The sequence below is a fragment of the Ammospiza nelsoni genome, chromosome 21 (assembly GCF_027579445.1).
Source record: "Ammospiza nelsoni isolate bAmmNel1 chromosome 21, bAmmNel1.pri, whole genome shotgun sequence".
Taxonomy (NCBI): domain Eukaryota; kingdom Metazoa; phylum Chordata; class Aves; order Passeriformes; family Passerellidae; genus Ammospiza; species Ammospiza nelsoni.
Window position 1 is genome coordinate 6,444,266 of NC_080653.1, and position 26,988 is coordinate 6,471,253.

A 26,988-nucleotide genomic window follows, 5' to 3' on the forward strand; every position below is an offset into this window, starting at 1 on the left:
TCCAAACTGATAAACTCCTTAAAGAGGCTTTTGAGACACCACACACCACCCCAGACCACGGCTTACCTGCCAGGGAAACTGAGGCACAGGATGGGCTCTGTGCCCATCCAGGAAGAGGAGAGGATTTTGGAGGGGAAACCCTCAAAACCACAAAATGCTCAGTCAAAGCTGATCTATCCCCCAGCAGACCCCAAAAGCCACCCCCAAACCCACCCCAGGCACCACAGCAGAGACAGGGCCCATGACAGTGCTGCCACTCTTGCTTTTTGTTTCATTTTTTTCCTTTTCTGGTCTTTTATTTAAGAAAAAAAAAAAAAAAAAAAAAAAAAAGAAAAAAAGAAAAAAAAAAAAAAGAAAAAAATAAAGAGACACAGTGGTGGGTAACTTTCGATCCAGAAATAATCCGCTGCCAACTTCCACCAGGTGATGCTGGGGGGGGGGGGTCCCTGTCCCCACATGCTCGGTGCCCATAGGGACAATTGCACAGCCCAGGGTACCCTGGATGCTCCACACTGGGCTGGGAGATGGGGTGGCCCTGGGCTGGGTGAGCCAGAGGGGCTGGGAGGTGCCACCAGCACGGGGGGACCAGGAGGCATCGGGTTATGGCAGTCAGAAGGCACCACACAGGCTGAGCCCGGCCCCTGGGCTGGCACTGGGCGAGCTGGGCTGGCCCTGGGACACACAGGCCAGGTCCCATTGAGGGTGTCCCCACACCACATTCCCATCTCAGAGCCACATTCCAGCCCTGGGAGGGGGCACAAAGCAGTGGCTGCCCCTGGAGACCCCAGCAGGGCTGTGGGGTGGAGGGGTCCCAGCACTGGGACAGAGGGACAGGCAGGGTGGGCAGCAAATGGCCCCACTGGCCACCCTCACACTGCCCAAGCAGCCAGGGAGCAGGGCACAGCAGGAATTTGGGGCTGTGGTGGGGACAGCAGTGTCCTGGGCCTGTGGTCATTGTGCCCCCCACTCCTGCCTCCCGCAGCATCACCCAGCGTGGGCCAACACCCCAAAAACCACGGGGTGACCCAGCCCTCACCTCCAAAATTGTGCAACTGAGCGCAGCAAAGGCTGGAGGAGGCCCTTGGGGAGCCCTCACCCACCACCTCCCTGCTGGGATCCGGGGGGAATTCGGGATCTCTCCCTTCTCCCAGCCCCTTCCCAGCAGGACCCCCAGCCTCCCCCTGCACACCCTGAGCTGTGACCCCATCCCCTGGGAGGCCACGCTGTGCTGCTGCTCCCCTGGGACACCCGCTGAGGAAAACTGAAACAAGGCCCCGCCAGAGGCGCCTTTGGAGGGGGTGAGGACGTGAGATGTGCGGAAGAAGGAGCCAAACGTGGGTGCCCGGCCCCGGGGAAGCGTGGTGGCGGCGTGGCACGGCGTGGCGTGGCATGGCACAGCGTGGCAGCCCCTCCCTCCCGCCCCGTCCCCGCTGCTGCTGCTGCCCCTGCGTTAAGCGATCTCCTTGATCCTGCGGATGTAGTTGTGGAGCTCCTCGGGGTCCTGCAGCCCCATGTCCTGGCACACCCACTCCAAGTCCTCCTCGTCGGCGATGGGGATGGAGTTGTAGGCCAGCTCGTCCGAGGGCATGGTGGCGAAGGTGGTGAACTTGACCCGCTTCCGCTTGGAGGTGGGCGAGTTGAGCGGGTCCTCGCTCTGGTCCCGCGTGGAGCCCCCCGAGGAGCCGTCCCCACGCCCGTGCACCTGGCTCTGCACGCTGGTCTGCGAGCTCCCACTGCTGTGGTGGTCCCCGTGGCAGCAGGTCTGCACGTTCTCCAGCGGGTTCCCCGGGCTCTCGGGCTGCGGGGAGAGGTCATTGTGAGCCCTCAAGGGCTGCCCGTTGCCCAGGAAGACCCAGTGGTGAGAATGGTCCATGTTGGTCTGGCCTTCCGGCGGGATGCGCTTGTGCCGGTACTTTAGCACAAAGACGATGCAGTTGATGAGGAAGACCAAGATGGCCAGGCAGAAGACGCCCAGCAGGGCGTACATGCCGATCTCCAGGTCCGTCAGCCCCCGCGTCACCTGCACGAAGCCGGTGGGGATGGTGGGGAAGTCCTCGGTGGGGTGGGACGCGCTGGACATCCGGCTGTCCTGGCTCGGCTCCGCCTTCCTGTCCACCTCTGCCCGCAGGGTGGTGCTGGCCCCGGGCTCCCCCAGCCCCGGCCTGCTGGACACGTGGTCATAGTCGTAGGTGGGGTCCTCCTCAGAGCCAAAGTGGACACGGACAGTGGCCAAGGCTGTGGAGAGGACGCTCTTGCGCTTGGTCTTCTGGCAGCTCTCGCAGATGACCAGCTCGGCCCGCAGCAGCTCCCCCGCGCCCTCGCTCTCGGCCACCACCAAGGGGAACGCCCGGTCCTGGGTCACCGACACCACCTTCTCGTCCAGGCTGCTCACCACCAGGTTGTAGTCCTTGGGGTCGTACAGGGACAGGGGCGCCGTGGTGCCGTCGCTGTAGGAAATCCACAGGCTCAGCAGCGCTTCCTGCGGGACCAACACACGCACCGGTTGCCCAGCAGGAGGCCAGTCCCACCTGCATCCCTTTGTCCACCTCCCATCCACCCTTTATCCCTCCATAACCCATCTTGTTCCCACCATTCCCTGTTTTTTCTCCTCAGCCTGTTCTTCTCTCCACGTTCCCCGTGCTTGCCCAGGCTCAACCCAAATCCCAGGTGTGACTACCAGAGCTGGGCCAGGAGCTGTACGGGATTCCATCCCTACCTGTTGCCCAGTCCCACCTGCACCCCTTTGTCTGTCCCCCATCCACCTCTCCATCCAATCCACCCTTTATCCCTCCATAATCCATCTTGTTCCCACCATTCCCTGGTTTTTCTCCTCAGCCTATTCTTCTCTCCACATTTCTTATGCTTGCCCAGGCTCAACCCAAATCCCAGATGTGGCTCCCAGAGCTGTACAGGATTCCCTCCCTCCCCCTTTGTCCCCACAGTTGTGTCCTGTCTCCAGACTTGGATCACAGGTCTCTGTGAAGGTTTCTGGGGTGTTTTGGGGTCACCAGGGTGTTGTGAGGACAGTGGGTGCTGTGAGGGCTGGAGCGTGGGCAGGATTTGGGAGGAGGAGGCTGCACCCCAAGTTCCTCCCCAGGCCTGGATGCACCCCTGGCCTCACCTGCTTGAAGAAGCTCAGAGTTTGCTGCACGGACGTGCGGGCGATGATGGTGTGGCTGTTGCCAGGGCTGGGGTGGAGGGACAGCGAGAGGCTGGAGACCACCTGGGCCTTCAGGTCTGTGATGCTGACCTTCTCCTCCGCCACCGTCACCAGCGTCTCACCCAGCACTGCCTCCACCAGCGGGGACACCACCTGCAGGGGACAAGGTTCTGTCACCCCCTACCAGCCCAGCCAGGTTGGAAGAAGGGGAAAAGGTGGGCAGGGGTACCTTGAAGAGGGTGGTCCCTGGCTCCCGCCCGGCCAGCGTGGAGCTGTCCACCATGTGGGCCACTCGTGGGTCGTCCACACGCATGAAGTCGCTAACCAGGTCGGTGACCTCCACCAGCCAGTCCGGCCCCAGCATGGTGACCACCTGGCCTGTGCCCTCGGCCGCCGTGGTGTGGAATTGGGTGAAGACCTGCAGCGTGGAGTGCTGGTACTGCAGGGCACAGCCCCGGCTCTGCTTCCGCTCATCCTCATCCTCCTCGTGCTCGCTGTCCCGCACCGACCTGCGGGATGGATGGATGGACGGACGGACAGATGGATGAACAGGGCAGTGAGTAGGAAGTGCTGCCAAGCTCCCTGTATCATGGCTCCTCAGGCCCCCTCAGGAAAGGTGGCCAATCAGGGAAAAACGAAACGTCACCAAAAAATGGTGGCTCCAGGGCAAAAGATGCCCATTGTCCATGAAGGATTCAGGGGATTTAGCAGGACGTGGTAACAGCAGGGTCACCAGCATCTCTGCCCACTCAACAAATGAGAGGACAAGGTATCTCTGCTTGGGATGGACACCTGGACATCTCTAGACCTCAAAAAAGGGACTTGGGATCTTGGCTGTTCCCAGTTTCATCCAGGGAACTTTTGACCACTGCCAAGGAGGGATGTTCTCCACCAACCTCACTGTGAAATTTATTCCTTCCCCATAACTGTGTCCATGACCTCTCCCCTTTCCACCAAAGACCCCTGAGACACCTCTTTCCCCACCACCTTTAAAACCCCCTCATGAAGTAGCTGAAAAAGACAATTAACCCATGACCACCATCTACACCTTGCCTTCTCCAGGCCGGCTCCTCAGCACCCACCTCCTGTCCGGCAGGATGGGCACCCTCCAGCCCTTGACCTGGCTCAGCCGGGCGTCCGAGAGCTCGATGTGCAGGGGCAGTTTGGGCACCCACACCGTCATCTCCAGCGGGGCCGACAGGTGCTCGTAGGTGAAGGTGACCCGGGCGCTCATGGAGCCCCGCGACTCCTTCCCGCTGACAAAGACGTAGTCACAGCTGCTGGAAACCTGTGGGACAAGAGAGAGGGTGGGAATGGTCCTGTAGACATGGCAGAGATCATGGCAGGAAGAGCAGAATGTCACCTGGCATGAATCCAGTTCATGCCCCTGAAGCAGGGATGCTCCCTCCTCCTGGAGATCCTACTCAGAGGGAGATGCACACCTCATGTCCACCCTTCAAAATGTCCCTTGACCCAGGTCCTCCTGAGGCACAGATCCACTTCCCCTGTCCACCATGCAGAGGTGGATCCACAGATCTATGTCCACCTTGACATAGGTCCTCCAGTCAGCCCTGACTCTCTCTCACCTCACCAAGAACCTCCACTTGGTGCCTCAGTTTCTCTTTGGCCCCCATGCTGATTTGTCCCTGAGCTAGAGGGACCTACGGATGCTTTACAGAGGTTGCAAATTGTTCAACCTGGAAATTTGCCCCAAAATCTCCTCCAGAAGAGGCAGCAAGCAGAGACCCATCTCATTCCTGTCCCCACCAATGCCTTGTTCCTGTCCCTCCTGCTCACTACAGAGCAGGATTCCTGTGATCTGAATGAATCCCCCTGAACCTCTTCTCACTCCTCCTCCTGTAATTCCCATTTATTCAAACGCCATTAGTGAAATCTGCTATAAAACAAACTCATCCTACAAGGGGGTCACTCATTACCACCTGCCTGAGCTAATTAAGGAACTCAGGGGACACCAGGCCAGCATCTCCCAGGGTTTGAGCTCAGCTCACCAGCCAACAGCTCCTTCCCAGCCAGAGTGGCAGAAGACAACCCAAAGGGGATTCCAGCCTCTCATCCCTGTCAGGAATTGCATCTGATTTGTTGGATCCTGGGAAGAACAGAACCCGTTTGCTCAGCCAGCAGCACTGAGCACCTCAAGAGCTGATTTCCAGCAGTTGTGAATCCCTGGATTCTCTGATAGCTGATAAAGGGCTGAGGCCAGGCTGCAGGCGGCTGACAGTGGTGGTGACAGCATCCCTGTCTCTCTCCCAGCCTGTTCCAGGAGCATCTCTGGGCAACCAGCGCAGGAACCTTGCTTTTCTGAGCCCACAGCAGGATTTGACTTCTACAACAGCTCCAGGAGCTCAATGCACAGTGTCCACAGTCCCCTGGGGCTGGTGGAGGAGGCAGAGCCCTGGATCTGAGCTCCTGGGCCCAGGAGGGAAGGGCGATGCAGCATGGTTTGTTCCTTGTCTTCCTATCAGAGGTACCAGCTCAGCAAGTCTGACAAGACAATCTCATCCGTGACGAGGCGGCGCCTGAATAAAGATGAGCTCCCAGGTGAATCCTGCAGCAGAGGATCTCTGGATATTGTGCCATTTATCACAATAAACACGATGGGCTCTGCCTGCGTTGCCTCGGCTAATAAACCCCCCGGCACCTCCTTCTGGGCACCACTTGCTCTGCAGCCACGAGGGGGTTGAAACTATGACAACAAAAGGTCCCTGCACGCCAGGCCTGTCCCGAAGATGGAGTGAGTGCAGATTAGCTCGGAAATGAAGCTTGTTCGGGGAAACTTCCCGGATTTACGGCGAGCTGTCAGGAACACAGAGGCTGAGGGCTGCCTGGGCTCCCAGCCAAACACCACTGCCTCCACTGCTGTGGCCAGGAGTTCCCAGCTTGGCACGGGGACAGGCCTGGGATCAAGGGGACACACATGTTCTCCAAGGCCCCCAGGAGTGGGGAGAGCCACCATGGTGCTGGTGGTGGCTGTGGGTGAGCAGGGTCCCTGAGGATTGGTCCCGTTGAGCTCCTGGGGAGTTCTCTGGGGGATGTGGAGTGTGGGGTTCTCAGAAGGGTCACACACAGGTGAGGCTGAGCATCTCCCACTCCCTGTGTGACCCTCCACAGCCCACAAGATCACCACGCATTTTAAAAATAGGGGGTGATTTCCATACTACCCTGAGTGTCCTCCTGTACACCTTTGTCACCACAGAAGGGGATGAGCATGACAACTCCCACTCATCCTCTCCCACCACATCCTTCAGAGCCATGTCCACACCGATCCCAGGACAAATCTCACGTTACACAAGAGAGCAACCACCAGGGAGCCACCCCAGAGCGGGCAGAGGCAGCTCCCCAGCCCGCCCTCACGTTAAATTATTTACAGTAACAGATAGCACATCCCACTCCATGAGCTGTGATTTATGGAGCAGGTTTAGAGCCCTGACACCGCAATCATACTCCCCGATCTCAGCAGGTAACTGAGAGCTCCCTCGGAAATGAAGCTCCAACACAAACACCAAATAACTCAGCAAGAAATGGCACAGGGCTCCGAGCAGGACGAGAGCCGGGGCCGGAGGGCTGCTCCCTGCATCATTCATCCCAGCTCCTGGGCATGTGCCTGCTCCCCCCAGGGCTGGGGACAGAGTGCCAATAGATTTATGAGCAGAAAGGCAGCACATTAAACAGTTTAAGTGTCTTGGAGTCCATCCTGAAGTGTATTATTGCTTCAGTGTTTTATCACGCTGGGGAGAACCGGGCTCCATAAATTAGAGCCGGTCCTGTAAATCCCACGGGTGTGAGTTTTAGTCAAGAACTTGGGTAAGCACTTTGGGGCACTGGGTGTCCCCCTTGGAGACCAAATCCCAGCGGGGACAGAGCTCTGCCATCACCCCTGTGGCAAAGAGGACAAGGGGCTACAGCACCCTGGAGAATCCAGACCCTTTCCCTGCCTCTGCCCAGCCCAGCAGAGCATGGAAAGGGAGAGCTGGCCGGGTGCACGCAGGGAGAGGGGTGGGAGGTGTTCAGGAGAAGGGAATGATGTCTGGGGGCGGATGGATGGATGGAAATGGTGGCAGAGTGACACGGGCAAGTGGGCAGATGGATTTATTCAGGGATGGAAAAATGTATATGGATGAACAGGGCTGGTGATGGGAAATTGGAGGGTTTGAGGATCGGGGGCTGCCTCAGGGCAGGGACAGGGAGAATTTGGCATTTGGCCTATCAGCACCTCTCCCACCTGGATCTTCCCCCTCAGCTCCCCTTTTCCTGCCATCATTCCCATCTCACCAGTCCCCTGATCCAATCAGGACATCAATGTCACTCAAAGCCTGAGTGCCAGTGCTAATGGAAGCATGCAGCTCAGCCCACAGTGACAATATTTCCCCTTATCAGCTCTAAGTGTTGTGATAACCCATAGTTGCTGCTGCCAGCGTGGGAGTATCCTATGGCCTCTCTGGGGACAGTGACAAAATGTCTTGTCCTTCTCCCAACAGACCCCAGGGAGAAGCTTGCACAGACTTGTCACAGACATCCTTTATGAAAAATCCTTTCCTTAGGATTTTTTCTCCTGAGAAGCTGTGAGGCCTCAGGAACAAAATGTAAACATTGATTACCTGCTGCTGTGGAATGCAACAGGTGGATCTTTGATTGGTCCATGTTGGTTGTTTCTAATTAATGGCCAATCACAGCCCAGCTGGCTCGGACAGAGAGTCCGAGACACAAGCCTTTGTTATCATTCTTTGCTATTCTATTCTTAGCTAGCCTTCTGATGAAATCCTTTCTTCTATTCTTATAGTATAGTTTAATGTAATATATATCATAAAATAATAAATCAAGCCTTCTGAAACATGGAGTCAGATCCTCATCTCTTCCTTCAACCTAAGACCCCTGTGAACATGGTCACACAGACTGGAGCCACCAAGGGGCTGACACTTGGTTTGGGTGGGGTTGTGAGCCACATCAGCTCAGCCACCAGCTCCAGCCCAGGGTGCTGTTGGGGCCAGCACTCCTGGAAGAACCCCAGCCACTCATGAGGGCCGCAAGACCCCCCCATTCCCCACACCCACCTTGATTATGTCCTCATTGTTGGACTTGCACTCCACCATGGCCGAGACATCCACGATGTCACCGCTGAGCTCGATGGCAATGACCTTCACGGGAATGGCCACCGTGCGCCCCGTCAGGATGGCTGTGTTGATGATCTCTGTGTCCTGGGGGCGGCATGGGGAGGGCACCATCGTGTTAGAGGGCAGAGGAGGAGCTGGGTGTGGGTGGGATGGATGGGGGATGGATGGATGGATGGATGGATGGATGGATGGATGGATGGATGGATGGATGGTCGGTCATACAGATGGAGGGATGGAGGGATGCTATAGGGCATGTGGTCAATCCATCTACCCTCAAAGCAGGTAACAACAGAGGGCAGGAACCTGCTCACCATGGCCAGGGGCACGATGGCCCTGATGTCCCTCTGGATGACCGTCAGCTCCGTGACCACCTTCTCCAGGTCGGGCGGAGGGTTGCGGCCCCGGTAGTCGATGTGCCACATGATGCGGCGCGTCACCGACTGGCTCGTGAAGTTCTCCATCTCGAAATCCAGCTGCATGATCTCAGATGAGGAGTCCCCATCCCTGGGCAGGGGGACAGGAGGAGGGGACATGGTCAGGTGGCTGTCCCAGGTCCTACAGATGCCCTGGGATAAGCTCCAGGACATCAGAGTCCCCAGTGGGTGTCCTTGGTGTCCCCAAGCTGCCAAGGCTGCCAAGGGGGACTGGCAGTGGGTGCCACCCAAACCCAGCAGCCCTGACACCATCTCTGCAGAGGCTGCTCCAATGGGATTCTGCAGATTCCCATGGGGATCTCCCCAGTGGGAGAGAAAAATGTTTTTCACCACCTCCCCCAGCAGGACAAAACAGCCTCATCAGCTCTGCCAGGGCTGCTGGGTGACATCGCAGGGTGGACAGTGGGTGGCTGCAGGTGCTGGCCTTGTCTCCCTGACTCCATCTTCCCAGCAGTGTGGATGGATTTACTGCTCCTGCCTGGACACTCAGGTCAGATGCCACACCCAGAACACTCAGGAGTGACAAACAAGTGTCAAAACATGAGCTCAGCCCGAGCTGGTGACTCTACAGGCTTTTCCAAGGGGATCCCAGAGGGAAACTGAGTCACGGGAGAGTTTCAAGCCCACATAGCAGGTGGGACAGCACTGAGCTGGGACATGGGACAGGGCTGTGCCCAGCCTGTGAGGGAGGATGGGCAGGGGACAACAGCCCAGGACCATCAGCTCAGCAAACACACACAAATTAGTGCCAGGGCTGAGGACAGCAGGACATGGAGCTAAAGGACAGGGTGGACACCACCTCTGGGGTGTCCCCAGGGCAGGACATCATGGCTTGGACACAACCTCACAGCCACAGCATGAATTATTCCTACACCCCATCCCTACAATCAAACCCCCACAGACCTGATCCTGCCCTCTCAGCCCTGCAAATCCTTGGAGTGATGCAGGGTTCAACCCTACCCCATCAAACTTCACTGCTCCCCAAAAGCTGAACACCCCCAGAGGAAATCCCAGAGCCCCCACAAACCACAGCAGTGGTAAAAGCCCCCCGGAGCCAGCGAGGAGGGGAGGGAAAGTGAAATTCCAGTGGGAGGGAAGCCAGGACTGGCTCCAGTTTCATCTCAGTGCAGCAGCAATTGAGAAGGTCCCATCGATCTGGGGATGCAGGGCACAGCTGGGTTTCTCTCTGATCAATATCTAATGAGTGACAGGGAGCAGGGAGAGAGGAGAGCAAGAAGCTGGAGCTGCTCCAGGCCACGGCAAGCCCTGATCCCTTCTCTCTCATCCCACAGCAGCTGTGATGGGCTTTGCAGTGGAGCTGATCCACAGGGGCTGGTGGGGTCTTGCTCTGCCCCAAGGCAGCTCTGGGCTTCAAGAGGAATCACTAAAGGGCACAAGGTTTAAAAAGAAGATTTGGCTGCTCTTCCAAAGCTAAGGGGGAAGAGGCAGGTCCAAAGGCAAAGCAGAGCCAGAGGTGGTGTGGCAGTGGGACTCCTCGATGTGGGGTGCCCCAAGGTGTCCCAGAAATGCTGCCAGGCCTAGCCACCATCCCCTGCCCTCCCCCAGCATCACCTGCTCAGAACAGGCAGGAGCCAGGCTGCCAGCATTGAGGGAACAATTGAGGATGCAGCTCCTGGGATGTAAAACACCCCAAATTGGCCATTCTGACCCCAAAAATCAGGATTCACAGCCCCTCTCTGCACAGCCAGCACTGCCAAAAGCCCCCAGGGCTCCAGTGAAGCAGCTCCTCTGTTTGCACAGCCTGGAGGGCAACACGGCTTGGAGTCATTCATCCTCTCCATTCCGTTAATATTTGATGGAGTTGTTTGTCTAAAAGGTGATTGTAATCACTTTAAATTCCTCCCCCGTCTCTAACCTTTGCAGGCTGATTGGAAGCAGTGCTGGCAGCGGGAGAGGGGGAAGGGGGACAGGATCCTGCTGCTGGCAGCTCTGCTCTCTGTGCTGTGGGGTGGCCGTGCAAGGGACAGGAGGCTGGTGGCCCTGGGGACTCTCCAGGATCAGCCATGAGGCCAAGGCTGATTTACCCACCTATGGTTAGGGTTACACCTAGAGTTAGGGTTTTTAAATCAGAAAGACCAGAGTTCCAGGCACACTGCAGCTGCCAAAGGAATCACAAAAGTATCACAAAACTGCCACAACTTGGCTGCCTCCATGGCTTTTTCCTTGGAACCCCTAGCCCAGGGCTTCTTTTACTGCCTAAGGTTAGGGTTACACCAAGGGTTAGGGCTATGCCTAGGATTAAGGTTTTGAAACCACAAAGTCCAGACTTCCAGGCACACTGCAGCTGCAAAAGCCATCCCAAGGGGAACTCAAAACTGCCACAACATGCCTTCCTCCACAGCTTTTTCCTCGGAAACAGCCTTAGCTGGTGTTGGTTTTTTGGGTGCATTTTGCAAGCAGCAAGATGGGTTGAAGGAAAATTTGCTCTCCTGGTAAGAAATTGGTTCTGCAGGGCTTTGGAGGTCACACCAGGGCAGGCAGAGCTGAGGAGATCTTTTTCCAAGAGATTGGCCCCAGATTTGCTCAGAGGACAGAGATGTGGGCAGATTTCCATAGCAGAGGACAGGAATGACTTGAGCACATCCCATTGCTATAACCCAGCTCCTGGAGACCCTTGTGTCCCTTTCTCCAGGGCACAGTGACAGAGACATCACTGTTGTTTTCCAGCACTTTAGAATCTTTCCTGCTGCTGTTTTTGACCCCATGCCATGCCCTGCCAGTCTCACATCTCCCCTTCAGGCTGAGAACCCTCTGAGGTCTCAGCTTGGCTTTGTGGTTCCTTTCTCCTTCAGATCATTCTCAACTCCATCTCCAGGGCTCTCCTCAGCTGCTCTTTCCCAGCATCTCAGGAATGTGTGAGCAGGGCAGAACTGCCTGTCTCAGGTGCTGACTGGGATTCTGCTCTCCATCCAACACTCCTCCATCACTTTAGGGCTCAGATGGGACCTTTCCTTTCTCCCTTTCCTTCCCAGAGGATACACCAGGATAGCCAGCAAAATACTGCTGCCTCTCACAGCATTAAAACCTCATAAAAAAATTAAAATTCTTCCACCCCAGACTAAGGAATCTCCATAGCTTCACTACTCAGCCGTGAAACCTTCAGTTTAAATCCTCAATTACCCTTGTGAGCGCCCAGGTGGCACTGCAGCCACCCAGGGAGAGCTGCTCCAGGCCCAATCCCAGCACTGCCCTGGCATTCCCAGAGGAGCACCCCTTACCTGGGCCCGGCCCCATCCACCCTGGACACGTCCACGGTGGCAGTGGAGTGTTTGCCACCCGTCAGCAGCTCCGAGCTCACCAGCCACTGCCCGCTCCTGGACTTGGTGCTGAGCAGGTTCACACCTTTCTTGGCCTTCACCCTGCAGAGAGCAAGTCAGGGATGGATCCTCACCCTCAGGCACTCTTGGATCCCATGGCATGGGTGGAGTTTTTTCCCTGATCCCTTCAGGCTGTGGGAAGCTTCACCCAGGCTGGCAGCAGCAGCCCATTCCAGCTCCTGTTTCATGGCATTTTGTCCCTCCAGAAGGATTTTGGAGCCCCAGCCCCAGTGCTGACCCCAGGCATTGGGCACCCCTGGGGTGAAGGACAGAGGCACCTGGAGCACCACATCCTCCATTCCAGGGGCTCCCTGCTGGTCCAGAGGCCACAGGGACACTCGCAAGTGCCCTTTGAAGAGGTGTGGCCAGGGCTTGTGTCCCCATCTTTAGGCACACACAGTGATGGGGGCCCCCCCTGCACACCTGCCCACACTGGGGTTCTCAGCACCTCCTGCCCACCACCCCATTCTGCTCCCACCTGGTTCTGGGGCAGGAGGAGGGGATATGGGGGACCACCCTCATTTCACAGTAGCCCCAAGGCTGTACCACATCTTCTCCCCAAAATGGCTGGGAATAAACCCAGAGCTGCTGGCAGGATCCCAGTGCAACTGGGAGCACTGGGAGAGCAAAGGCAGCAGTGCACAGTGGCAGTGCAGAGATGTCCTACATGGACAGCCTTCTCCTGCAGGAAGCTCCCCCTGCAAACCCACATTCCATGTGCTGCATTCAGAGGCCTGTGCTGCATTCAGAGGCCTGCAGGCCAGGAATAAAGCTCTGGATCAAAACCCTCCAGCAGAACTCGACTCCTTTCCTTCACCTCGTCTAAAGCCTCTCCACCAGAGGTAAACCTGAGCTCCTGCATGCCTGGACTTGTCCCAAGTGCCCAGCTGCAGCATCCAGCTAGGCAAAGGTGTCTCTGGGGTGAAACCACCACAGATCCACCTTTGGTCAAGCAGCAAGGGCCAGACGAGCCCAGGCACGTTCCATCTGGCAATATTGGTATTTAATTCCAATATATTGGCGCCCAACGTGGGGTAGCTTGACCCTGGGGATGGATCAGTCAGGGAAGAGACCCCTGAGGTAGCACACTCACTTTTTGCTGAAATATCCAGCCAGCCAAAGGTGTCTCTGAGGTGAAACCACCGCAGCTGCCGCCATTGGTCAAGCAGCAAGGGCCAGACGAGCCCAGGCATGTCCCATCTGGCTATATTGGTATTTAATTCAAATAATTCCAGATATTCCAGACCCAGCCTCCAGCAGATCCTACAAACACCACACCCTCCAACAGCTGCTTTTCCTTATCAAAAGCAGTGGGCACAGCCCCAGGGCCTCACCTGAGGGTGAAGTGCTCCACCGTGGAGTTGGACATCAGGTAGAGGAGGATGCTCAGCACCTCCCCGGGCTTCAGGGGCTTGTCGGGCAGACGGATGAAGACGTTTCCATCCAGGTGATGCTCCTGCAGGGCGGGCCCTGGCGGGGGCTGCAGGAGGCTGACGCTGCCGATGCGCAGCAGCGGGTGCTGCGTGGGACCCTCGGTGCGGGCACCACCAACCCCACGGCGAGCATCCCCCAGGCACTGCCCGGCGCTGTCGGGGGCGTGCAGGGTGTAGTACAGCTCTGCCTGCTGGCTCTCCCCCTCCAGGCTCTCGGCGCTCTTCCTCCTGCCCAGCGGCACGGCCGAGGGGCCGAACCAGGCGTGGGGCAGCTCGGCCTGCACCAGGCACATGGCCAGGCTGCCCCGCAGCCGGCACGAGCTCTTGAGCTCACGGGCGTCACGGAAGGCGTGGAGCCGCACGCACGGCAGCCGGTCCGTCACGTCGAAATCGTCCCAGTCACGACCGGCCACATAAAAGAGCACTTGGACCACGGGCTGGCTGGCCACCAGCCGGGGCTGCACGATGAAGGCGCGCACCTTCCAGTTGACGGTGAGGCGGTCAGGCACCTCCAAGGTGCTGGAGGGCTGCAGGTGCTCCTTGGGCAGCACCAGCCCCGTGCTGAAGGGCCCCAGGGTGACGTTGAGGACGGGCAGCTCCTTGGTCTGGAAGACGACGAAAGGCTCGGAGCGCTGCAGAGGGGCGCTGCCGTTGCCCACAGGGCTGGCTCCCAGCTCCTTGAGGAAGAAGGCCAGGCGGGTGTTGGACAGGCGGTAGCTGACGGGCAGCAGGATGGCACCAGGGGGCTCGGCAGGCTCGGGGCTGGGGGCTGGGCCCTTGGCGTGGGCTGCAGAAGGGAGGGAGAGTTCAGGTTAGCATGGGCATCCCCTCTGGAACAGCTCCTGGGCAGGGAATGCTGAGCCAAGCAAGAGCAGAGCAAGGAGGAGTTGGAGTTTCAGCCCCCCAAACCAGCAAGAGCCTGGCTGGGTTTCTGTGCTACAAACCAAAAGCCACAAACCCAGCCACAAACCCTGGCCGGGTTTCTGTGCCACAAACCCAGGAGCTTGAGCAGAGCCAAAGCCACCATCATGGGATTGGGTGTCCAGGGTGTGCTGAAGCCACATCCAGCCTCAGGTGGGGAGCCCAAAGCATTGTCATCTCATCTCCCATACCTTCTCAGTGATTTCTCACAGGCATCTCCTCACAGCACTGACTCCTTCTTCTTCACAGCCCAGCCAACAAACTCCAGCTCTCTCCTCACCCAGCTAACCCACTCTTTTGTAGCACTCATCCTCATGGGACACTGCTGTGGCCTGTTAAGGGCAGGCCTGTTCTTAATCTTTGGTGATTAGTACAGCTGCAACTCTTCAGGAGTGAGATAACCTTCTGCACTATCTTTATTTTCTTACATTCTATCCCCCCACACTGAAGCAGTGGTCACCCACCCCAGCACTGCCTGAACCAGCACAAACCCTTCCACAGAAACAGGACTGGCTTCATCCCAGCTCCATCCCTGCTTCCCAAGGCATGGATGCTGAGTTTCTCCAGAGGCTCATGACCAAAAGTTACACCCAGTTTAATTTTTGCCTGGCAGACCCCACCACATATTTATCATTATCATCAAGACTTTCTTTCTGCTTCCAGCTCCCAGATCACCCAGGGAAGGTGGTTAAATCAGCCCCCAGATCTGCTCTGTCTCCACACCCACCTTAAGGGTGGTGTCACAGCCAGTCTGTCACCTGCCATCCACCTAGGAGTGTCACCCACACTGTGATAAACCTGTCCCTGACCAAATTATTCCAGACCTGGTGGAAAGGTGACACAGATGATGTCCGTGCCACTTTGTGCAAACCCCAGCAGCACCCAGGACCCTTCAAAACTCCCCTTTTGTCTTTCATTTTGATCAATTTTGCCTTAAGAAAATAACTCCAGGGCTGCCCGAGCCCCTTGGAAGGATCTGGTTACCGCCCTGCAAGCAGAGGGGAAAACCCACGGAAATATTCCTGGGAAAGGCATTGTGCTGGCAGCTGTGGGAGCCTGGAAGGCATCTCAAGGTCTTTGCCTTCTCCAGCGGCTGCCAGGAACTCCCAGGAGGGCTGGATCTCCCCCGCTCCCCTCGGCTCCCCGCATCCCCCGTTCCCAGCACTGATTGCAGCCGCTCCCAAGCGGCTCCCGAGCAGCAGAGCCCAAATTACCGGTGTCAAACCACGGCGAGGAAAGGTGGGGATGTGACGGCTCCTCTCCTGGCAATCACTCAGTCCCCCTTCCCCACTGGGGCTTTGCAGCGTGCCAGGACCCAGAGGAATTTTCCAGCCCTAAAAGTGCCTCTTTCCTCGGGCTCAAGGGATGCAGGAACCCCCAGCCCAGCCGCTTTCCTGGGGGCTCAAGGGATGCAGGAACCCCCGGCCCAGCTGCATTCCTTGTGCTCAAGGGATGCAGGAATCCCTGGCACAGCCAATTTCCTCAGGTTCCAGGGATGCAGGAACCCCCAGCCCAGGCAGGGAGGTCTCTGCTGCAGGGCACAGGGGAGTTAAGCAGCTTAGAGGGCTCATAAAAGGATTAGCACTGGATAGGGGACAGGCAGGATCCGCATCCCGGGATGGAAGGTGTCCCAGAGCCAGGCAGAGAATTCCCCAGGGCTGTGGGAATGATGGGGATGCGCTGCCACAGCTCCAGCCCCTGCCACCCCAATCCTGCTTGCTTTGCCTGTTTTCCCATCTCCTAGAGAGCCAGGAGGTGCAGGAGAGGTGCTAAATCCTGGAATGCACCCATGGGTGCCCCTCAGCTCAGTGACACCAGCACTGCTCCAGAACCAGCAGCTTTCTGCCCTCGTGGTTCATAGAAGTAGTTTTCTGCTGAAAGGTGAAGGTTTGCATCCTCCTGCCACCCCCAACGAGTGGAAAAGGGGATTTTTTTTTCCAAGGCATGAGATTATTTGAGGAAAAGGATCCGGCAGCTGGAGCGACGTGAACTGGACCCACTTGGGTACAGGGAAAGGGCTTTGCTCAACCCACACTGAAACAGCATCAGATTTCAGCCCTCCAAAACCTCTGGGGTTTGCAGCAGCATCAGGACATTTCACAGGGAAAACCCACCCAAAACCCACCCAAATCCCACCCAGCTCACTGCCCAGCACAGCCCCAAGCAAATCCAGCCTTGAGGTGCTGCAGAATTTCTGGTGTCACAGGAGAAGCTCTGTGCCAGCCTGGTGAGCACCCAGTGCCTGCTGCGAGGGGCACCCTGTGTCACCCACCCTCTGTCACAGGGTTTGGGTGCCATTTATCCCCTCCAGCACCCAGCTCCTTCCTCCCTCCCTCCCTCCGTGGGGATTCTCTGCTGGATAATCAGGGTTGGTGTAGCAGGACGAGGAAAGCGTCTCCCAAACTCGTTTTGGTGCCACAATGGGGACAGGCAGGGTGGCCCTGCCAGCTGGGGCGGGGACAGGGACGGGGACAGGGCCAGGCTGCAGATTAATGGCATGGCCGTGATTAGTCGAGCGCCGGCGGATTGGCGGCACCCAGGGAAGCGATTTCCTCCCCGGACAAAATGCATTTAAACGATGCTCTAATCTGCAGCCGGGAGGGGACGGGAGCGGCGCCTCCCTTGCCTGGCCCTAAACTAATCCCGACAGGAGCGGGTCTAACCCAGGCTGGAATTACAGCCAGAGGGAAAGAGAAGGGAGGCAGGAGGTGCGTGGAGCTGTGGGAAAGGGGGAATAGGGATAAATAAAACAGGAGGGAGAATAAAGGATGGAGGTCAAAAGTGGCTGGACAGCAAGAGAACGGCTCCAGGATAAGGAAAAGGAAAAAGGAAAGGAAAAGGGGGAAAAAAGGAAAAGGGGGAAAAAAGGAAAAGGGGGAAAAAAGGAAAAGGGGGGAAAAAGGAAAAGGGGGGAAAAAGGAAAAGAAAAAAAAAGGAAAAGAAAAAAGGGGAAAAAGAGGGAAAAGGGAAAGGGAAAAGGAAAAAAGGGGAAAGGAAAAAGAAGGAAAAGAAAAAAAGGAAAAGGGAAAAAAAGGAAAAGGGAAAAAAAGGAAAAGGGAAAAAAAGGAAAAGGGAAAAAAAGGAAAAGGGAAAAAGGAAAAGAAAAAAAAGGAAAAGAAAAAAAAGGGGGGGGAAGGGGGGGAAAAGGAAAAAAAAAAAGGAAAAGGGAAAAAAAAGGAAAAGGAAAAAAGAAGGAAAAAGGAAAAGGAAAAGACCCAACAAAGAATGGTGCCTGGAAGGAGACAGGAAGGATGGACAGACAGCACAGCCCAGGAGTCTGCAGTCCCCACACCGCTGTCCCCAGCCCCTGCTTCCCTGTCGCCCCCGGGAGGGGAGGTGGCCTCAGGTCCCGCTCTGGCCGGCTCTGGGGGACAGAAGGGTTAAACCCTGCCGGCTGGCCGTGCCCTGCAGCCCCGCTGCCGCTGTGGTGAGCGGGATTTGCAGCACCTGACCTGCATTCCGGGTTGATTGGGCCGGCACTGAGGGGCCCATCTGGCCCTTGCACCCCGGCAGCTCGGCACGGGCAGCCAGAGCAGAGCTCTCCATGCATGCCTGGCACATCCCCGCTGCCCCGGGGGCTCCCCGGGCTGAGCAGCCACCCCCAGCCCGGCGGTGGGACGGGGCAGGACACCCCTGTGTCCCTCGGGAAGCTGGGGGGACCTGCCCAGATGTAAACACACACTGGTGACCCCTTTGTGGAGCCCCACATCTGCCCCGCCAGATGTGCCCCAGCCACGGAGCCAGATGTGCTGAGCTGCTCTGCCTGCCCGGGAGGGCACGTGGGGACAGGGGCAGCGCCCTCCTGCCCTGCCTGAATTCCCAGAATGGGAGAAAACAGCCCCAAAACCCCTGCACATCCTCCCAGCATCAGGGTGCTCTGTGAAAATCAATTCATCCTCGTGTTCTGCCAGGCCTGGGGAAGAGCTCAGAGCAAACCCAAACTCCTGCAGGGGATGGGAGGTGACAGTGCCATGTGAGGTGACAAAGCCACCCCAGCCGAAACCTGCTTTGGTCAGCGCCCTCCTGCCCTGCCTGAAATCCCAGAATGGGAGAAAACAGCCCCAAAATCCCTGCACATCCTCCCAGCATCAGGGTGCCCTGTGAAAATCAATTCATTCTCGTGTTCTGCCAGGCCTGGGGAAGAGCTCAGAGCAAACCCAAACTCCTGCAGGGGATGGGAGGTGGCAAAGCCACCCCAGCAGAACTTGGCTGGGCTTTTAGGAAAAATCCAGGATGACATCATCACCATCATCTTGATCACCATCATCATCCCCACTCCTGATGCTGGGCTTGGCCAGCCTGGTGTAGAGGAGGACAGACAGACAGGATGGAGCCACAATCAATTACCTTCCCCTCCTGCCCTGAATCCCCAGAAAACAGGGCACAGGCAGAGTATCTCCATCCTGCTGCCTCCATCCCTGCTCCCACCTGCTCTCCTGAGGCTGAAGACCCTCCTTATCATCCTCCTCCTCCTGTTCCCCAGCAGCTTAGCCCAGCCCAGCTGTCAGCCTTGGGATCACTGCAGCCACGCTCCAGGGGGGAATCTTGATCCTGGCTTATCCCCTGGGCCACAGCAGGGGCTCCCGGGGCTATATCCCCACTTATGGGGGGAAAGCACACAGGGAAAGCCCTGGAGAGGAGGGAGGGGAGGTTTGAGGTCAGCCCAGAGGGGTTCAAAGCTCTCTGGATGTTAATGGGTGGCACTGAGGGCTCAGAGAATCGATGGATGAACGCAGCTCCAGGGAATGTGGGACTCTCACAGCTCCTGCCAGGCTCCCGTGGTGTCCCAGCTGGGAACAAGGCGGGAGAGCTGTCCCTAAAGCAGCGGCTTGAGCTGCCATAGTGACAAAGCCACCCCAAATGCCCAGGGAGGGATGGAGGGGGTGTCACTGTCCCTGCCAGAGAGTTCCACCCCAGCTCCTGTGGAGGCATTTTGGTGCCCACCAGTGCTCCTCATCGCCAGCTCCAGTGACATTCCAGGGTGACAAGGTCACAATTTAGCCCTGAGCAGGGTGATAATGGCAGAACATACCCAGAGGAGTCAGTGGAGTGATGGATCCGCCCAAAACCCTGAGAACCAGGAGCCCCCAAAGAGGACATCCAGCACGGACCTCTCACTTCCCTTTGCTTGCACCCCATTCCCCTGAGCCTCCTGTGGATCCCAGGCCCAGCCCCAAAATCTGCTGGTTCAGACTTTGCCACCCCATCCATCAGGACCAAGCAGAAAGGGAAAACAGGGGTGGCAATGGCCCCAAATACCTGGGATGTGCCACATCTGGAGCTCCCACAGCTGGATGTTCCCACAGCTGGAGGTGGTCCCAGGGAAGGGTCAGGCTCAGACATCTCCCTGCCTCTCCGGGGAATCTCTTCCCTCCTCATCCCACAGCACTGACCCTGCCACCCTACATTCCCACCCCAGTGGGGTCAGTGCCTCCAAACACCCTAAAAACCAACAAAAAGGGAGAAAAGAATCATCCAAACCTCCACTAAAACTCAGCCAGCCCCAGCATGTGCCCCTCTCCACTCCACAATCCCAGGGTATAAAAAGAAAAGAGCCTGGAATTAAATACAAACCAAAAGCAGAAAATACAGAGAGACCCCTCATGGAAACCTCCAAAACATTCCCTGCAGGCAGAGCCTTGGAAATTGGTTTTGGTGACATAAATGACAACAAGCTCCCCCTTCCCTCTTGATGCATCCAGAGCCTCCATCTCCAGTCCCAGCTATTTGGAACTCAATTAAGTGAATAATTGTTACAAATGTGGAATCACCTTCCCCTGGCACACAGCGTGCGAAGAGCAGGATGCAGGGATGCTCCTGGAGCTGTCCAGGAGCTGTGGCAGGGATGAACTGGGAATTCCCATGGCTCTGAGAGGTTAAACTGCTGCCCAAAATCAGCCTGGGGTGGGAATTGAGTGGGAACTGGATGGGATGTGGAGTCCTGGGGTTGGAGTTCTGAGATTGGAGTCCTGGGAGCAGCAGGAATGGATTCTCTAACACAGAGCTGTGCCTGGTGGGCTTTTCTTGTAGATCCCTGAGAATTCTCCCTCTCCCAAAAGTCCAACCTGGCTTTTCCATCAGCAGGACCAATAAAATCCAGTAACACTGATGGGACATATCCTGGGATATTTTTGGGGTGAGAAGCAGCATGGAGCAAAAGGGAACCATTCCAGCAGTGCTTCCCCCAGGAAATTAATAAAAGGGAATAAACAAAACAGGGGAAGAGAAAAAAACCAACAAACCAGAGACCTAAAGGAATAAATAAATATGGCCTAAATGGGATGTGCCGTGCAGAGGCGCAGCCTGCCATAAATTCCTGGAGCCAGCAAGGCTTTTACACAGCAGCTACTTTAGAGCAATTTCCACAAATCACACAAGGGACAGGCTGGGGGACGGGGAGGAGAAGGCCTTCCCAGAGAAGGGAGGAAAAAAAAAAAAACCAAGAAATTAATTAAAAAGGAGGGATAAAAAAAGAACAGGGAAGTATATGAATGTCCAGAAAGGAAAGGGAGGGGAGATACCCTGGGATAAATGAGGCAGCCTTGAAGGTTTTGTGGGGCTGCTGGGCTGGGGGAGCCCCACAATGGGAGCAGCCCAGGTGGCTCCTCCAAAAATAACCCCTGGGGATGCAGAAATGGGGATCAGGGACAGGGACAGCAGCTCTCAAGGGACAAAAACCCAGTGTGGGGACAGAGGCAATGCAGGGACACCCCTGAGGCCACACGTCCTGCTTGGATCACCCCATCCCCTGTCTATCCCCTGCCAAAACCACCTGGGGAGCCAGAAATGGGAGTCAGGGACAGAGACAGGAGCTCTCAAGGGACAAACCCCCAAAACCCCAGTGCGGGGACAGAGGCAATGCAGGGCCACCCCCAAGGCCACGTGTCCTGCTTGGATAACCTCATCCCCTCTCCATCCCTTGCCAGCAGGGCCAGGAGCAGGAACAGCCCTCCAGGACCTTCTGAACACTGAATTTGTCCCCAAGCTGCCTCCCCAGCACTCCAGGCTGTGCCCACAACACCTTCCAGAAGGATTCCAGCTCATTCCTTTCCCTCTGGTGGCGCGCGGTGGAGCCGGATTCCATTCCAGAGGATTTCCCAGGGGAAATCCAGCCCCAGATCTCAGGTTTGGGGCCCAACATCAGCCCCAGACCCCCAAAATCAGGGCTGGGAAGTGGTAGGAGCTCAAACACAGCTGGAATTCCTCCCCTTTCCCTGGCTCCAGGAGAGGAGCTGATCCCGCAGCCGCGCCGAGCCGGCAGCAGCAGGGATTGCATTTCCAACCTGATTTATCCTCCAGAGCAAAACCACAGCTTCTCCTTAAAGGAAAAAAAAAAAGAAATGAAAAATTAATTCATTCTCGTGTTTTGCCAGTCCTGGGGAAGAGCTCGGAGCAAACCCAAACTCCTGCAGGGGATGGGAGGTGACAGCAACACGTGAGGTAGCAAAGCCACCCCAGCAGCACCTGCTTGGGCATTTAGGGAAAATCCAGCATGACAAATATTATCCAGGTGGTGGGAAAATGCCCAGCAGAAGGTGACAGTGGCTTCATCAGAAGATGGAATTATCCCTGGTGGTGTTGTCCTCCAAAGGTGAGAGGGGACGAGGGACATGGGACAGGCCAGGAGCAGCAACAGGTCAGGGAGCAGCTCAAGGGAAAGGGAGAGGCACATCCCGAGGACCAACCTCTGCTGGCGGCACAGGTGACAGCCCAGAAATGTCCCAGCCCAGCTGGGCCACCCCCAAACGCGGCTGGAGGAGCCCAGAGCTCCCAAATTCCAATTAGGGGAGCTCCATCCTCCTTTTCCCTGGGGAATAGCAGCAGGACTGCCTCGCTCCACCCCACTGAACCATTCCTCCTTCTGCCACCACAACTCCCAGGGGACATCTCATCCCCTGGTGTCCCCAGCCCCATCCCAGCGTGTCCCACATCCCTGCCTGCCTGCCTGGGGGGCTGCTCGTTAGCAGAGCCACATATTTAATAATAAAAGCTTCTGATTAGATTAGCAAGAGTGACCTTTTCCAGATGGATGGGACGCTCCTGCGGTGGCAGTGACAGGCGCCACGCGGGAGGGGACACCCAGCAACTCGCACACACCCAACATTATTTTGGCCAGGCAGTGCAGGAGCCAAAAAAAAATCAAAATTGTGCTGTCTAAGCAGCTCTCCCCTCACCCACCATCCCCCAGGGTAATGCCACATCCCCCTAACTTCCTCCACAACAGGCTCTGGAGCTGGGATGTGCTGATGGAACACTGGGGATGCTCTGCAGGATCCTCAGTTTCCCCCTTTTTTTGTGTTTTTTAGGGTGCAGAGGAGCTGGGAGAGGGATCTCAGCAGCTGGAGCGGTTTAAATAGTAGCACTTTAAAAAGAAATTCTCAAGGAAATAGCCTTGAGATGAAACAAATTCTCAAGGAATAGGTTTCCAAAAATTCCTGGGCAATCCCCAGCCAGGGGGTGCTGCCACCCCATCTCCTGCCTCAGTTTCCCCCAAAAGGACAGGTCTGGATGACGACTAAACCCTGTGGCTGGTGCTCCCCAAAATCATTGTTCAATTATATCCTTCAGCCTTTTCCCTTCTCTCAAAAACACCAATAGGGCAAAAGGGGGAGAAGAAAAGAATTTCCCAAGGGGGAAATTCAACTTCATACCCTTAAATCTCAGCATCTGGCTGGCATTTCAGGTATTGGGGGTTTGGGGGAGCTGGAGCGGGTTTTGGGGTCACACACGGGCACTCCAGAGCTAAAATCCAAAAGGAATATCCCTGCACATCCCCTTTTCTGTGGCATCAAGGTAAAACTTGTGCCACGTTAACCCAGAGGCCGGGTCCTCCCCTTTACCCACCCACCAAAAATCCCATTGCCCTTCGTGCTTCTGGGAATGCTCATCCCAAAATCTATCCTGGGGGGCTGAAAACCCCGGGAGGGGTTCCCGGGGCACGTTCCCGGTGTTCCCCGAGCAGAGGCGGGTGTAGGTTCCCGGTTCCAAGTTATGGCACATCTCCACCTGCTGGTGTGAAAACCCCGGAGCTGGAGCTGCTCACAGGGACGGGCACGGGGCTTGTTTGGGGTGTGTTCCCCGCTGGGTTTGGGGTGTCCTGGCTGGAGACCCCGGCAGGGATGGAGCCCTGGAGCAGCATCCTGCTCCTCCAGGATCCCACTGGTCTGGGGTGCAGGGGGAGCCAGGGATGGGATGGGATGTGGGATCCAGCACACAGGATCCCAAACCTGCCCGGAATTCTGGCACAGGATCACCCCAGCAGAGCCTCCAGGCTGTTTGGGAGCAGGGAAACTGAGGCACCATCCTCCAGGGAGCCCTGGAGCAGCATCCTGCTCCTCCAGGATCCCACTGGTCCGGGGTGTGCAGGGAGCCAGGAATGGGATGGGATGTGGGATCCAGCACAGGACCCCAAACCTGCCTGGAATTCTGGCACAGGATCACCCCAGCAGAGCCTCCAGCTCGTTTGGGAGCAGGGAAACTGAGGCACGCTGCAGGGAGCTGAGGGAAGAGGAAGAGTCCATCTTCAACCCTACAGACAGCTGAAATCATCCCACAAACCCACAAATCCCCCCGTGCTGCATCCCAACAGGTCCCAGCACAACTGCACCGAGCACACACCACCAGCATTCATGCTCCACATGTCTGTCTGTCCATCCTGTGGCCATCCCACCCCAGAAATTCCCCCAAAAAACCCCCAAAAATCCCAATTTCTGTGAGCAGCTGATCTGGGGCCTCGGCCAAGCAGCTCCGGGGAGCGAGGCTGGCACGGAGGGCTGCTCCTAAATAAAAAACAAGGGGAAAAGGGAATGAAATCCTGCAAGCAGGAGAGGCAGGTACTGCTTCACCACGGGCTGACCCCACCACCAGCCCGAGCCCTTTGGAAGGAGCTCTGGAGAATCAGGAGCTCTCCGTGGCTTTTTCCTCCTCCCTCCGAGACCTTTATTTGGCCACGAAAGGCCAGAGAGGGCAGCTGAGCGTCCTGGAAGGGGAATAAAAACTCCTGGCAGAGGTTTCCCTTCCCGTGGGCACAGCCCTGGCACAGGGCACCCTCACCCAGCTCACGGTGACATTGGGGACCCCCCAGTGATGGGGGACACATCCCCAGTGATGGGGACACATCCCCCAGTGATGGGGACACATCCCCCAGCCCAGGGGACACATCCCCCAGCCCAGGGGACACATCCAGGCCTGACCCTGAGGGTTTGTGGGGTCCCAGCAGCAATGGGGGATCAGAAACGCCCGGGAGGGGATGGGGAGCAGGGGGCACATCCAGCCCCTGCAGCAGAGGCCGTTCCCCACGGATCACATTCCCACAGCCCAGCCAGACAGCTGGATCTGCTCCAGGGTAATGGGGCAGGGGGAGATCCTGCTTGCCTCCCCAAGCTGGGGCTCCCAACGAGCTGTGCCAGCAAAGCCTGCCCGGGGAGCACCCCAGGAACAGTGTGGGGTGGGAACAGGGAGCTCTGCCACCCCCGAGGATGGATGCTACGGAAAGTTGTGGCTCCACAGCCTGGAGCATCCCTGCTGCTCCACTGGGATCTGGATTTCCAGGCTGGAAAACCCCTTCCATCCCCCATCAATGCTCCCAGTATCCCCCTCCTCATTATTTCACCCTCCTCAAGCTCCTACAGGACCCTCAGGTGCTGCAGATGCTGGGAGAGCCCCCAAAGTGCCTCAGCCATGGGCTGTTGGTGTCACACAGAGCCAGGCACGGTCCAGGGATCCCCGCAGCTCCTGGAGGGGTCAGTCGAGCTGGGCAGAGTCCCCAGGACACCCCCAGCTCCAGTGCCCCCCCCAGACTGCAAACAGCCCCCACTTTCTGCTTGGCCGGGCTGGGAAAAGCATCTGCGGCCGGGGCTCGATTTTAAATGGAAAGCATCCACAAAAATCATTCCTGGAAGCCAGCCCCGTGTCCCTGGGGCTGTGTGACCCCTCGCTGGCCCATCACAGCCCCCAGCAGCAGGTGCTGTCACCAGGACAGGCCGGGATGTCACCGCGGCGCTCGGGATGCGATCAGAGCCAGGGGCTGCAGGGCCCCCAAACCCACGGGAGGGAAGGGGGGGGATGCCAGGGGCTGCACCCCCACCCCAAAACGCTGCCAACCCGGGCAGAGCCTGCCCAGCAACTCATCACAGAGCAGGGAAGTGTCTGGGTGGGGGTCTGGGGGATCAGCGAGTGGATAATAGCGGATAAACCCCTGATCCTGCCGCTAAAGCAGCTCTGCATTAAGGAGACAAGACTCGGGGAGGGAACGGGGGGGGGTCAGGGGACACCCCCTCGGCTGGCGTGTCCCCCTGCCACCCTGCTGGCAGCCCAGCCCGCTCACAAGCACAAGCTGTCATTTTATTAAGCCAGCAATAAACTCTATAATCTTCACCCATTCGGCTTTGGGGGGCCACGGGGAGGGGGTGGCCGTGGGAGGGGGGACACGGAGGGACACGGAGGTGCCCCGGGGGTGGGGGGGCAGATGGTGCAAAGCCCCGTATTGCAGGCACGGATAAAATAGAGATGTATTTGTAAATATTGCCCCCCCCTGCCAGCACTTACCGGGGAGCAGCAGGGAGCACAGGCAGCAGAGCAGCGCGGCCGGTCCGGGCAGCATCTTCTCCAGAGAGGCCATTGCAAGGTGGGGGACAGCCAGAAAAAGCAGTGGGGGGGAGAAAAAAAAAAAAAAAAAAAAAAGAGGCACCCCAGTGGCGAAAAAAAAAATATATAAAAAATATAATAATAATAATAAAAGGAATCCAAACCAAGCACCGAAAAAAAAACCCCACAGAAATCCCCCTTAAATCCAACCACGTGCGAGCCGGGAGCAGCAGCCAATTCCACGGCGGAATTTTGGGGAGGGCGGCGGGGGGGGGGGAAGGAACCGGGTCAGGTATGGGGGGGCTCGGCTCTGCCCCCCCCCAGCTCAGCGAGCAGAGCGCCCCATCTCCGGTCCCCCACCCCTCCCCAGCCCGCACCCCAAAGCTGCCGCAACCCCCCCCCAGCGCCTGCAGGGCGGCCGGGGGAGCGCCCCCCTCCTCTTCCTCCTCCTCTTCCTCCTCGGGAGCCGCGGAGCACGTGGAACCCCCCCCCCTTTTCCCGGAGGGTAAAAGCAGAGCCCCGATGTGCCGATGGAGGAGGAGGATGATGATGATGATGCTGCTGCAGGGTGCGGGTCGCCAGCACACAGCACCCCCCCCCCCCCACGCTAAACCCTGCACGAGAAGGAAAATCAGAATTCCAAGCGCTGTTCTTCCAAAAGGGAAAAAAAAATAATTGAGGGGAGGGGGGGAAGCAAAAATAAATTTAAAAAAATAAAATAAAAGACGGAATTAACGCGCTCCCCCTGAGGAAAAAGATAAACGGGCGAAAAAAAAATAATCAGCCGAAAAACCAAGAAAACAAGAAGAACGTAACGCGAAAACCACAACCCAGAGCCGGGTGAATAATTAATCCCAGGCAGATGCGATTAATCGGCGGCAGGAGCAGCTCGGCGGCGGAGTCCCCGCATCCCAAGGCAAAGTTCGGGGGGCTCGGGGGTGGGGGGACACCCCGGGCTCAGCGCTGGCAGCGGGGGGACCCCGCCAG

General features: G+C 57.3%; 1 protein-coding gene across 1 annotated transcript; it reads right to left on the reverse strand.

Annotated features, from left to right (window-relative positions):
- Window positions 1–1,450: 1,450 nt before the first annotated feature.
- On the reverse strand, window positions 1,451–26,035 carry TMEM132E (transmembrane protein 132E). Its single transcript, XM_059487242.1, has 9 exons — window positions 25,963–26,035; window positions 13,396–14,281; window positions 11,963–12,103; window positions 8,601–8,793; window positions 8,230–8,373; window positions 4,243–4,448; window positions 3,390–3,669; window positions 3,122–3,313; window positions 1,451–2,479 (listed from the first exon to the last, which is right to left on the reverse strand). The coding sequence occupies exons 1-9, from the start codon at window positions 26,033–26,035 to the stop codon at window positions 1,451–1,453; spliced, it is 3,144 nt and encodes a 1,047-aa protein (XP_059343225.1).
- Between the last annotated feature and the right edge of the window lie 953 nt (window positions 26,036–26,988).

Bases quoted from the DNA above. Each gene is read 5' to 3' on its own strand.
- TMEM132E (XM_059487242.1), bottom strand. From the start codon at position 26,035: ATGGCCTCTCTGGAGAAGATGCTGCCCGGACCGGCCGCGCTGCTCTGC. The intron at 4,449-8,229 runs GTGGGTGTGGGG...CTTGTCCCACAG, and splicing joins ACAATGAGGACATAATCAAG to GTTTCCAGCAGCTGTGACTA. The intron at 3,670-4,242 runs GTGGGTGCTGAG...TCCATCCCGCAG, and splicing joins CCCATCCTGCCGGACAGGAG to GTCGGTGCGGGACAGCGAGC.